The sequence below is a fragment of the Liolophura sinensis genome, chromosome 6 (assembly GCF_032854445.1).
Source record: "Liolophura sinensis isolate JHLJ2023 chromosome 6, CUHK_Ljap_v2, whole genome shotgun sequence".
Taxonomy (NCBI): Eukaryota; Metazoa; Mollusca; class Polyplacophora; order Chitonida; family Chitonidae; genus Liolophura; species Liolophura sinensis.
The window spans coordinates 78,594,868-78,607,715 of record NC_088300.1 but is presented as its reverse complement, the minus strand read 5'-3'; the positions used below and the strand labels follow the sequence as shown (position 1 = coordinate 78,607,715).

The following is a 12,848-nucleotide window of genomic DNA, read 5'->3' as shown; positions in this document are numbered from 1 at the left end:
AATGGTTCTTAGACATCACGGTACAATCTAGATGAATGGTTTATCTGGACGGAGACATCGCATCTTTGTTTCTGTGATGATACATGTCCTTGCTGATTTACGTTGTCCCGTAGGAAAGTCTAGTCCAAACTTTTCGAACAAACCACGAGCACAAGGTGCCTATTCAGCGGGTGTTGCTTCAGTTCAACCTCCGACAGAGGATATTCTGCATGGATTCATTAACCAGGATTCATTTTGTTTTGTTGTTGATAAGCTGTGGGCAACGCTCATACTTCGTATATGGAATTCTTCGGAGATCACGTGATAGGCATAGGCCTACACGTTGAACTCCCTCTGGAGGTCAAAATCGGTGCATTGCGTGCATAGGTGGACTTTTTTTTTTTTGATTGGTGTTTTACGCCGTACTCAAGAATATTTCACTTATATGACGGCGGCCAGCATTATGGTGGGTGGAAACCGGGCAGAACCCGGGGGAAACCCACGACCATCCGCAGGTAGCTGACATACCTTCCCACATACGGCCGGAGAGAAAGCCAGCATGAACTGGACTTGAACTCACAGCGACCGCATTGGTGAGAGACTCCTGGGTCATAGGTGGACTTCATGAGTTAATTGTAAACGACCATTGCAATGCTTGGTTGGGTGGACTTCATGAGTTACTTGTATACGACCAGTGCATGGTATAAACTGGACACTCTGGTTTCCCCATCCCAGAAACTGAACTTCGTCGTATTTAAGTGAAATATTATACAATCAGTCAAAATTCGCTTTTACCCCAGCCATTCGTCACTATGAGGTTCGCCCTGCCAGCGACATATGGGCGTCTTCCTTGCCAGTATTGCCAATAATTTCTGCTTGGGCTAAAATCTACAATGAAAGTTACACACGCATGTCCGATATCATCTTCCATAATACAAGTCTTCAGACAGCAGTCTGGGAGACTTCCATCCATCACTTAGTTGTCAGCAACTTGACAATATACTATAGGCTTCTTACTGGGCGGTTTTCAAAAAGACAATCAGAAATACGCAAATTAAAAATGTGGAAAACCGGACAAAGTTCTGTTATGCCATTTTGTTCATTTTCATAATCAATAAAACGAAGACACATAATCGATGTGATTGCTCGTCGATCTAATTTGCAAAAATCCTCTTACAGTAACAGAAATCTCAATCTCCCGGGGATGTCCGTAGAACAGAATTTTAAACCTATAGATCATACATTACACATATAACTTCACCGTCGATTTTATAGTTAATCAGAAGTTTATAATTCATTGTGGAGTTCTCATTTGAATTTTTCTACACAGAGCTAACAGCTGTCAGGTACAACACTGTAGTCTACATTTCATTTATTATCCCCCATCCCGCATTCTCTATTCCATTCCTCACAACAACATACCTAATATCATACAGCTAATTTGTTCCCAATATATGATGACGGTTTCTGTATTTCCCGATGCCAACATCTATTTCAATTTATCGCATATCAAAATTGCGTAGCATTTCTTATTGTAATAATACGCTTATCCAACCACTGCAAAACATTCCGGATTGTTAAATTAAATGTTCTATCATCATAAATGTACTTAGCATTGCCTCTTCCTCATGCCAAGATTACATGTATAGTATTACATACAGGTAGTTCTTGTACAAGTTCATCTCACCACTTTAATGTATCCCACGCCCATTTTAGTTCTTAATTTGCTTTATTTCTCTGTAACTTTATTTTATTGGTAATTACTCTGGACTGAAACTAACACTCCAGAGCAGTTCCCGAGATAATAGTGACATAACACCAACACTTTAGAGGTCTCCGCTTGAGAGATTCTCCGCTACGAACTCGAAGGCTGCCACGGGTGATCCAAGCGAATTGATGGAGACAAAATCCTCCATATCAAAGCCGCCGCGAGTTTTGCCAGGGATGCCGTTCAGTGTCGGGACAGACTGCTCGTACAGGTAAAACTGGTACCTGTGAGGACCAGAGCCTGCTGGCGGATTAGGAGGCATATAACCTAAGGAAAATAGAAAATTGAGCATTTGGGCATTGGGGATTAAGGGCAGGGTGACACATGGAGGTTTTTACGATAGTTACATCCCAGAAACTGAACTTCGTCGTATGAAACATGTAGCATGATTTACTTACTTATCCTCTCTAAGCAATATTTATTTTTTGGCAAAGATCTAGTTACTTTTTCTCTCGAAGCAATATTACCCGTAGCACGACTTACTTCCTCCCTGAACAGTCTATCCTCTATTACTTGTTTCGTGATTTACTTACTGATTCTCTCTGAGCAGTATTTATCTGTGGCATGATTTACTTACTGATTCTCTCTGAGCAGTATTTATCTGTGGCGTGATTTACTTACTGATTCTCTCTGAGCAGTATTTATCTGTGGCATGATTTACTTACTGATTCTCTCTGAGCAGTATTTATCTGTGGCGTGATTTACTTACTGATTCTCTCTGAGCAGTATTTATCTGTGGCGTGATTTACTTACTGATTCTCTCTGAGCAGTATTTATCTGTGGCGTGATTTACTTACTGATTCTCTCTGAGCAGTATTCATCTGTGGCATGATTTACTTACTGATTCTCTCCGAGCAGTATTTATCTGTGGCGTGATTTACTTACTGATTCTCTCTGAGCAGTATTCATCTGTGGCATGATTTACTTACTGATTCTCTCCGAGCAGTATTCATCTGTGGCGTGATTTACTTACTGATTGTCTCTGAGCAGTATTTATCTGTGGCATGATTTACTTACTGATTCTCTCTGAGCAGTATTTATCTGTGGCATGATTTACTTACTGATTCTCTCTGAGCAGTATTTATCTGTGGCATGATTTACTTACTGATTCTCTCTGAGCAGTATTTATCTGTGGCGTGTTTTACTTACTCTTTTTCTCTGAGCAGTATTTATCTGTGGCACGATTTACTTACTGATTCTCTCTGAGCAGTATTTATCTGTGGCGTGATTTACTTACTGATTCTCTCTGAGCAGTATTTATCTGTGGCGTGATTTACTTACTGATTCTCTCTGAGCAGTATTTATCTGTGGCGTGATTTACTTACTCTTTCTCTCTGAGCAGTATTTATCTGTGGCGTGATTTACTTACTGATTCTCTCTGAGCAGTATTTATCTGTGGCGTGATTTACTTACTGATTCTCTCTGAGCAGTATTTATCTGTGGCGTGATTTACTTACTGATTCTCTCTGAGCAGTGTTTATCTGTGGCATGATTTACTTACTGATTCTCTCTGAGCAGTATTTATCTGTGGCGTGATTTACTTACTGATTCTCTCTGAGCAGTATTTATCTGTGGCGTGATTTACTTACTGATTCTCTCTGAGCAGTATTTATCTGTGGCGTGATTTACTTACTGATTCTCTCTGGGCAGTATTTATCTGTGGCGTGATTTACTTACTTATTTTCTCCACGTATGTTGTTTCCACAGGCTCGTCTTCTTCGCTGTTTTTAAACTTTCCCGATTGCAGTTCCTTGCCCTGCAAGTGAATTAAAATTACCCAGTTAAACTTGTAGAGAAAATAAAAGAACAATCATAATACTTGAAATTTAGAAAAAATTTTCTAAGGTACTTACCTTTAAAAGCATCTACCTCAGGTTTATGTCATAATAATATGTGCATTTATCTAACTGCGCTGGTGTGGGTCTTGGAATACAGTTAAAAAATACAAATTATAGAATTTACGGAATATATGGTGCACAGTAACAATCTCATGCTGGTTATACACTGGCAAAATGTCCGTCAAGCACCAGAGGGATAGTCCTTATACTTAGAACCTCCTAATGCCTGGATAGAACCTCCTAATGCCAGGACAGAACCTCCTAGTGCCTGGATGGAACATTCTCATGCCTGGATAGAACCTGCCAATCCCTGAATAGAGCCAACGGGCTTTGCTGCCTGGATAGAACCTCCTAGTACCTGGATAGAACCTCCTAGTACGTGGATAGAACCTCCTAGTGCCTGGATAGAACCTCCTCATGCCTGGAGATAACCTCCAAGTGCCTGTATACAACCTCCTAATGCCTGGAAAGAACCTTTAAAGCCTCGATAGAGCCTTTAATGCCTCGACAGAGCCTTTAATGCCTGGACATGGCCCCCTAATACCTGGATAGAGCCTCCTACTGCCTGGAAAGAGCCTCCTAATGTCCGGTTAGAACTTTTTAATGCCTGGATAGAGCCCAATAATACCTGGATGGAGCCTCATAATGCCTGCTTAGGACTTCTTATTGTCTGAATAGAACGATAAAGCTTCCTCATGGCTGGATAGAGCCTCATAATGTCTGGTTAGAACTTCTTAATGCCTGGATAGATACCTGGATAGAGCCTCCCCGATGCCTGGATAGAGCCCCCTAATGCCTGGTTAGAAACTCCTAATGCCTGGATAGAATATCCTAATGCCTGGTTAGAAACCCCTAATGCCTGGATACAACCTCCTAACGCCTGGTTAGAAACCCCTAATGCCTGGATAGAACCTCTTGATGCCTGGTTAAAAACCCCTAATGCCTGGATAGAACCTCCCAATGTCTGGTTAGAATATCCTAGTGCCTGATTAGAGCCCTTAATGCTTCGGCTTATGTATTACTAACTGCTGCAGAATGAGAAAGAGAAACCCTCACAATGCAGATTTTGGTTCATCGATATATCTATATTGCGCATCACGCCGTTTAGCAAAAATAGCTGTTTTTTTCTGGCATCAAATGCGAATCCAAACTGACTAGAAGCTATGTGTAGCCATTACCATGTGACAAGCCTTCTAGAGAGTTACAATGGGCAATGGTATGTCATCATGTCTACTTGGCCAGATCAGACATCACCTTAAGTCACCAACACTGCTGACAAACATACATATAGCGCTTTAATGTTGTAAAAATAGTTTTCCATGTTTTGCAGGCATGTAATTGTTATTGTTCATGACAAAATTGGGCAACTTTACCGGCACTTGTTCCAGTAGCCAGTGTAGAAAGTAAGTCTTCTCGGGTGCCTTGCTGCTTGCGGCATCTGGGTCAACCATTAACAACGTGTACTTCTTTGACTGTAATGAAAGAGATACTTGTGATGATAGAGAACATATGATACCCATACACTAGTGTAATTGTTCAATAACACGCAGAAACCAGGGAAAGTGCATAGTTTTCGTTTGAAAATATATATCCACTAAATGAAGTATACAGAATTAAGATTATGCCCAACATAACACATGCATGGAGGCATTTGTTTCTGGTAACCAGTTGTATAAATAGTATCATATACCCAGTTCAAATGTCACATTACTACTGCATTGGCAATTATGTAAAGTTTATTTGAGTGTAAATATGGATTTATGAATATTTAAAAAATATAAATATGATTAAAATTCTCGTTTAACCCAAGAGCAAAATTCATAACGGGCATGCAATGTTATTTAAAACTGCAACGTCCTGTTCAAAACCTGTACGTCATCGGGGCTTATAAACAAGCACTTAAGGAGCCCGTTAAGCTTTAATGATTTTTGGATTTAGTGTGGCCAGTTGTCAAAATGATACATTGTGTCTTTATCATTGCTTTGTCATAACTACCTTCGTTACAAAACAAAGTTTCTGATAACCTATTATACAATGAGGAGGCTTATAGATAGATAATACCGTTAGACCTACTCGTCAATATGCACCCAATTGTTGATACATTGGTCCTGTGACAAAGACGTGTACGACAAATGGCCACACTTCTGTCGACAGCTGCAGACGTCATGTCGTCACACGCGGGCCAGCTTAGCCTAACACAGTATCATAACGTTATTTTGTATCTGCATTGTCCCAGTCTGACAAGTATCGCCATGAGGTGACCATACTGCCCTGTGTCTATATGCATAGGCCTACTTACATGTATAACTTAGAAATCAATGATATTAAAATCGACCATGCGTCAGCATTGACAATTAAAGCTACTGCGATCTGCACACACATGGATTGTTATCTGTGATGCTTATATAGACGAAGAAAACGGTTTGTCTATATACCCGATATACCCTAATTCACATGTCAACAGAATTCGTCAAATATGCTTATATAAATATAAGATAATATAAAAAGTGAGATACTTATACTGATGCACATAACATCTGAGATGCCAATATATGCCAATCGAACATCTAAGATAAATATATAGACCAACAGAACATCTGAGATAAGTACATGTATATAGGCAAACGACATTTGAGATATGTATAAAGGCCAACAGCGGTATCTGTGGCTAAGGTGGTAAGGGTGCCGGCGCGGTGCAATTACCCAGGAGCCTCTCACCAATGCGTTCGCGGTGAGTTAAGGTTTTCCAGCAACCTGCTGACGGTCTTGGGTTTCCCCCGGGCTCTGTCAGATTTCCTCCCACCAGAATGCTGTCCGTCGTTGTATAGGTGAAATATTCTTGAGTACGGCGTAGAACACCAATAAAATAAGATAAATAATTAAAGGCCAACAAGATATCTGAGATACATATATAGGCCAACATTTAGAACATCTGAGGTACCTATATAGTCCAGCAAAACATATCAGATACCAGCTATATAAACAAGTTACGTATGACATGCGACATATGATCAAGATAATTACCGGATCAGCATCGTCGTATCTGAGATAGACTGGCATTGACTGCACGCTCTCTAGCACTAGCTCTACTCCACAGTCCTCAGACACGTCCTCACTCTCGATGGCAAAAGACAGTTTACCTATGTTACAGGGTGCGCCTGGGTTTGAGATGGTTGCTTTGGGTAGTGCCATCAGGATAAGGCTAACGGTGCAGGCAGCCGCCAAGGAAGACATCATCATCGTTACGTTCAGTTCAGGAACACTCACAGACGCGTGTACATAACAACTCCGGGTGTGCCCCTGTCTGTGCCAATCAGTCGTGTGTTTACCTTCTTCAGGTGACGGAGAGACGACCTAAGAATGGATAGTCGATATAGACTGACAGTTTGGGTATAGTTCTCCTGTGACACGTGTGTCTTATGCCTGATTTCACTGGCCTTTCGGTCACCATGAATACAATACGGTAACAGATCGGGGCTTGTGTTCTGGCTGTAGTCTGCATAGTAATGCACTGAGCAGGCCTACGTTCGATTTAAAATATATTGTGTACAAATCATATTTGTTTGTACAAGACAAGTTATTCTTGTGCAGTTCATATGTAGGCCTAACTTACTTCTGACCAGGCCCCTATAGAAAAGATATGAGGCCAAAACTTCACCAACCTAAACTTTCACATGCTGACTAAGAAGTCAGTCGAGAGGCGCTTGAGGTCGATAATCGCAAGGCTTCCAAAACAATCTACAACATTCAACTAGTTCCCAGAATTACGGGTGGGTGGTTATAGGGCGTGTAAGCGACACTCGCATTTCGAGGTAGGCCTACACTCGCCACAACAGAGCAGCCGTGATCAAATTGGCACCCATTCGAGGACTATGGTCTATGAAATTTCAATGAAACAGATATTTAATGTAGCAAGCATGCTGCCTCTAGGTTAAAACATAGGCTGTTGAGTGACAATTAGCACCCAGCTCCCGTGTAATGCTAGATCCGCGACATTTCTGTTTAAAAATGGCGGCTTTCTGAAATGCGAAAGTGACTTATAGCGTACCAGCGTGCTTAATGACCTAAGAGCCTCTCACCCATCCGGAATTAAGATGTGTCGGTTAAATGGGGATGGTCGTGGGTTTCATGCAAATTCTGTCCGGTTTCCTCCCACCATAATACTGGCCACCGTCGCATGAGTGAAATATTCTTGAGAACGCCGTAAAGACCAATCAAAATAAATGAAAGCACAACGCTCATGGTTGATTTAATAAACATGGTGCCTATGCAGCACTTTGCCTCAGGTTAAGCCATACAGATCGTCACAGAAGATTTTAAGAAACTTAAAGTGAAGGCTGTGATGAAGTTTCCTTTTTAACGGACTAGTTTTTTTGTTTGTTTTATGAATGACTCAGTTGAAATCATAACATTTCCACGGGATCTAACAAATACTTCAAGCGAGATAGCCTATATATGTTAATGTTATGCATGTGTAAGACCTGTTTGTCTGCGGTCGAATCACCTGCGAGACTATCTTACGTTGTCGGGTGGACACGTGACTGGCTTTTGGGGAAACAAGTGTTAAATATATGCTGGACAAAGAACGCAAATGCTCTGCTGGGTTTTCACAAGTGCCACAGCCTGAGAATTTATTATTTAAGACAGAGGTAATCAGTATGAGAGTAGGGGTATCTGTAAATATGTTCCTTTCCCTTCCTTCCTTCCTTCTGAGTTTGGATAGTTTCACAAGGGGAAGCAGCCTGGAGGGTAACGTCTGGCAGTCAAGACGGTACAGCACCTGGGTGAAATGTATGAATGAAGACTGGCTGTGATCTTGGTAAAACACGTCTTGACTGCTCGGCTGTCTTGGAGGGAATGGGGGAGCTACTAGAGCTTTCAAGTATTAATGAGTAAATAATTTAGAACTTAGCTTTCAAAGACTTAATAGAAGTGCCATATTGTCATAACAGGTAGGTTAAACAAGTTAAGATGTTGGACATGATTATTAACCCAATTATATAATATACATGTTACATGTGTGTCCACATGTATACACAGCGACCTGTACACATACATGTAGGTCAAGGTAGGTTGAAGTTGAGAGGTCAGTCTGACAGTCAGGCCATAATGCATGTAACGTTTAAGCATGGCATCTAGAAACCAAGTGACATCATGCTAACAATGATTGCAATATAGTCAATACTAGAGAGGCCAAGGGTCACAGGGTTACCGGTATCCTGTTTAAGAGAGGCATCTAAACATAATGTCGAGAACGTTGCCAGGCTTATAAGGGGCCAGGCTCGCATTAGAAATTTAGATGACTCAGTGTATCCACATGATGGGTACAAGTGCATTTTATGATGCCAGGTCATATCTCATATATAACAAGACATACTGGTCTATGCCAGCTGACCTTCACCTTCAACCAAAACATAACATTCGTAAGTTACTCTTTTGATCATTTAACATACAGGTTACAAATCAATAGTGTAGACTACTGCATGCAATAATAATCTGAGCGGTACATTTTTATGCTAGGGGCTGTATACATATTGTACAACCCAGAACAGTTACCGCATGAGGAACAATGATACAGGTCACGCAGGGTATTTTGATAATATCTATAAACTAAATACAATATTACCATGCGATAGCCTATATGCATATTAACTGTATACACAAAGTTAATATCTATATATATGTATCTATCAACAATAATAACAAATGCTTACTGACTGGCCATAGAGAACATGTACACTGGACTCAAAATGTCAAAGTCCAAAAGCATGATAAATTCCAGTATATGTGCATCTGCAGTGATATATAATTTCTGAGGATTGTGTTGTGTTAGGACAATCACAGGCATAACTAAATACAAAAACTCAGAACAGTTACAAGTGGTTGCTGTTGTACTGAATTTTCATTTGGCTTGCGTACTGCTGGTGCAGCCATCTTGTTTAGCAACTTGATAAAGGCTGGGCTGATAGGATGAGATTAACCAGCAGGGGTCATCAGGGGCAATAGATGCCAAGGAGAAATTAATCCCTTCCAGATGTGCTGCCACCTTGCTTACATACACTGGGGTAATACACATGTCTGTAGCTACTGGAGGCTGGCATGGTCAGCTCAAACAAAGGAATTAAGCTTGACCATGTGTTAACCAGTGTAAAAGGAACTATCTGTTCTGGAAGTTAGGAGATCGAGTTAAGTTTAGGCAAAAGCTAGTAATTGATACATATAATCCTTAAATTCCAGATTAATTCAAGTAAACAGTGGTCACTTTTAAAACTAGTGGACTTAAGTGGGTTAATAGTTCCAATGTGGAGGTTTATCCCAAACTAACACAGCTAACCAAATATTTTCACTGTAAACAGGTTGATGGGAGAAGCAGTTATCCCACCTGTTTCTTAGTGTAAATTCCTGAAATCTATTCAGCCAATCCTTTTAGAATGTGTGTATCTCTTTGCAGAGATCACACTAACTTGTGAATGGCTAACCAAAGTAATAACTTAAATTACTCAAAAAGATGTGCATAATATATCCTATATGGCACAGTCAGATAAGTGCATATGTAACAACAATTACATATATCAATTTATGGAAGTGTTCTGAGACCACAAGGGTTAAATTCTTACCTGGGTGAAATGTATGAATGAAGACTGGCTGTGATCTTGGTAAAACACGTCTTGACTGCTCGGCTGTCTTGGAGGGAATGGGGCTAAAACAAAGGGCCGCATGGCAAGGCTGGGGTGTGGAGGTCATGTGACCTCCCACCCCGTCTCAGGCCATGGGCACTCCCCCACAAGCATAAGGCTTGGTTACTGATGTGACTAGCTTACTGGTGAACACCCAGAGCAGATCTGGCCTGCAGGTTTGGGCAGATCTGACCTGGGGGTTTACACATGTACCCATTTATTGGTATATTATTACAACATCCAAATACGGATAATTTACAATTTCAAAACGAGATTATCCCATTTATACCCATAAAGACTGCGTGAAAGGAGACCTTTCAACTTTCAGAGCAACATTTGCAAAACTTCGCAAAACATCGTGAGTCGAATTTCACTTTTCTTTTCCTGTAAATGACCTTACATAGCGCTATAAAGCGACCTGATTTGCGAGATATGGTAACAAAAGTTGATTTACAAAGTTTTGTGAAATCGTGCCCACCAGGTCAGCACTTTACATAACTGCTTGACAAATGTTTCGCCCGATGCGATTTCCAGAAATAAAGTAGGTCTATAGATTTCCATACATTCGCAGGTCCATTCTCGTAGCACTATTATGCTGGGCTGTCATCGCATATATAGGCCTACATGAAATATGCTTGAGTGCGGCGTAAAACCCCATTTAAATAAATAAATAAATCAAATCAAATCACACACAAATACACAAATGTACATGCTGATGTAATTCTCAACGGGTGCAATAATTATCTTAATCCCAGGTCCAATGTAGACCTGCAGGTCAGTATGTAAAGCGTGAACTTATATAATTAACTTAGTTGCCCAGGCTGGTTTCGTGCCTTTATGAAACAAACTCATTTCTGAAAGCTGGGACAAATATAACTAACATATTAATCCCAGTTAAAAATAAACATTTATATAATGAATAGTAGACCTATACTCCAGCAAGTGTAAGCACAGTATCAAAATATAAGCGGAAGTCCTTTTTCGAATGTTGTCGCTAAATGCTTAGTCCTTTTTCGGAACAATAATCTAGTCATATATTTCCTTGTGTAGTAAAGATGGCTGCCGTTTTAAAATCGAAGCGGCAAACTTGTTTTGACATGAAATCCGTTCAGTATTTCTGGAATTTTTGGCATATCTGAATCAGTGAAAATGGATCATGAGGTAAACTGGTTATATGAATAAAAAGTCTTTTGTCATAACTGATTATGGAAAGATTATGCCTTGCTGTTCGATAATCGACGCTTTGTTTGTAGCGGAGAGAACACACTGACGAACCCCGTCATCTGCAAACATGTTACGGGTGCCTGGACACAGGGACAAGATCGAACATGTCCTGGAAAACTAAGCTCAGTGGGTCAGTTTTACAGTCACTGTCATTAGTCTTGGTGACATACCTCGAAGTTTTTTCTTGCAATTCATCACTGCAAAACGCTAAGAATGGAACTAACGACATGCCATTGCGGTTGAACAGCTATGCACGTAATGTGACAGATTGATAAGGTTTTGGATTCACTGACGCTGGATATCAAAATGTTATAAACTTATTCTTCCTGGAATTTACTTGACGTCTGTTAACGCTAGTTAATGCAAATCTCAGGTAAGTAGATGAGTAAATGGAAGTGAATCAGTGTGTCAAATATCGTCATTTCATTATAATGTATCGTCCATCGATTGGAGATCATGGCATTTTTCTTCATCAAATGTTTATATGTGATAATATTTGTTGTGTTTCAGGCTGTATCATCTCATTATACAGTTATACTGTGGCTGAAGTTATTCTTGAGAGATTGATACAGATTGATTTTCATGTTCATTGTAGAATATCTGATGAGTGGTTTCTATGAAAGCACAAGATTTTTATAGACCTAAACGACGTGACTGTTTGTATACACTGTCAGAATACCAACTGAATAGTCTAATAGTGTAGACTAAATGCACAGCACACTGAAAGGTTGGTAACTGTCTCTCGTTCCATTGCTATGCTGACCATGTCATAGCCTACTACTGTGATGATGCAACACTGGAAAAGAAAAACAGGTTTTTATTTTGCATTTAAAAAACATAAATAACATACACAAAAAGACTTTAACACAAAAGAATGAACATATGATGGTATTTGATGGACAGCAGAAAAGTGTTCAGGCCTGCTCTAACTCTTCAACCTTTTCCCATGTTTGCCAGATGTTTATTTAAGTGTATTCTGAGGGCATTATTCTGTGTAGACTAATACAATTCTACCTTTTGTGAAGTCGTGGAATTGGCCAACCCAACCAGTGTAGTTTTGTCTCCAAAATCAAATTAAAAATGTGCATAAAAATGAGGCAAAAAGTTAAAATGCTGAAATGTTGAAGAAATAGGGTACTGGGTAATCACCGGCTGGTGATTTCAACTTCTTTTCAAGGGGCATGACTTTGCGAAGGCAAATGCAGAACAAACATTCCAGTAACCAAGTATTTTTTAGTCCCAAGGCAAATATTTCCTTTAAAATTAAAGAGCAGCACAGACATAGTCTACAAAAAGTGATAAAGAATCTAATGTAATCCTATGTTAGAAGAGCTGGCCTATGTATTAGATAATTAAATCTAA

The 12,848-nt window shown here is 40.0% G+C and overlaps 2 protein-coding genes across 2 annotated transcripts in view; one reads left to right on the top strand and one right to left on the bottom strand.

Annotated features, from left to right (window-relative positions):
* Positions 1-1,074: 1,074 nt before the first annotated feature.
* On the bottom strand, positions 1,075-6,940 carry LOC135467948 (protein D1-like). Its single transcript, XM_064745892.1, has 4 exons — positions 6,610-6,940; positions 4,959-5,057; positions 3,425-3,503; positions 1,075-2,014 (listed from the first exon to the last, which is right to left on the bottom strand). Exons 1-4 carry the CDS (start codon positions 6,823-6,825, stop codon positions 1,806-1,808), a joined length of 603 nt encoding a protein of 200 aa, XP_064601962.1. The 5' UTR covers positions 6,826-6,940; the 3' UTR covers positions 1,075-1,805.
* A 34-nt stretch (positions 6,941-6,974) lies between these two features.
* Positions 6,975-12,848, top strand: part of LOC135467584 (uncharacterized) — a 28,120-nt gene continuing 22,246 nt past the window's right edge. The window contains exons 1-2 of the mRNA XM_064745357.1: positions 6,975-7,048; positions 11,516-11,612. Of these exons, the coding sequence (XP_064601427.1) occupies positions 7,005-7,048; positions 11,516-11,612 (141 nt within the window). The 5' untranslated portion in view covers positions 6,975-7,004. The remainder of the gene's footprint in view (positions 7,049-11,515; positions 11,613-12,848) is intronic.

Coding starts and splice junctions, on each gene's coding strand:
- LOC135467948 (XM_064745892.1), bottom strand. CDS start 6,825: ATGATGATGTCTTCCTTGGCGGCTGCCTGCACCGTTAGCCTTATCCTG. Junction 5,058..6,609: donor GATACGACGATGCTGATCCG/GTAATTATCTTG, acceptor CTTTCATTACAG/TCAAAGAAGTACACGTTGTT. Junction 2,015..3,424: donor AACATACGTGGAGAAAATAA/GTAAGTAAATCA, acceptor TATTTTCCTTAG/GTTATATGCCTCCTAATCCG.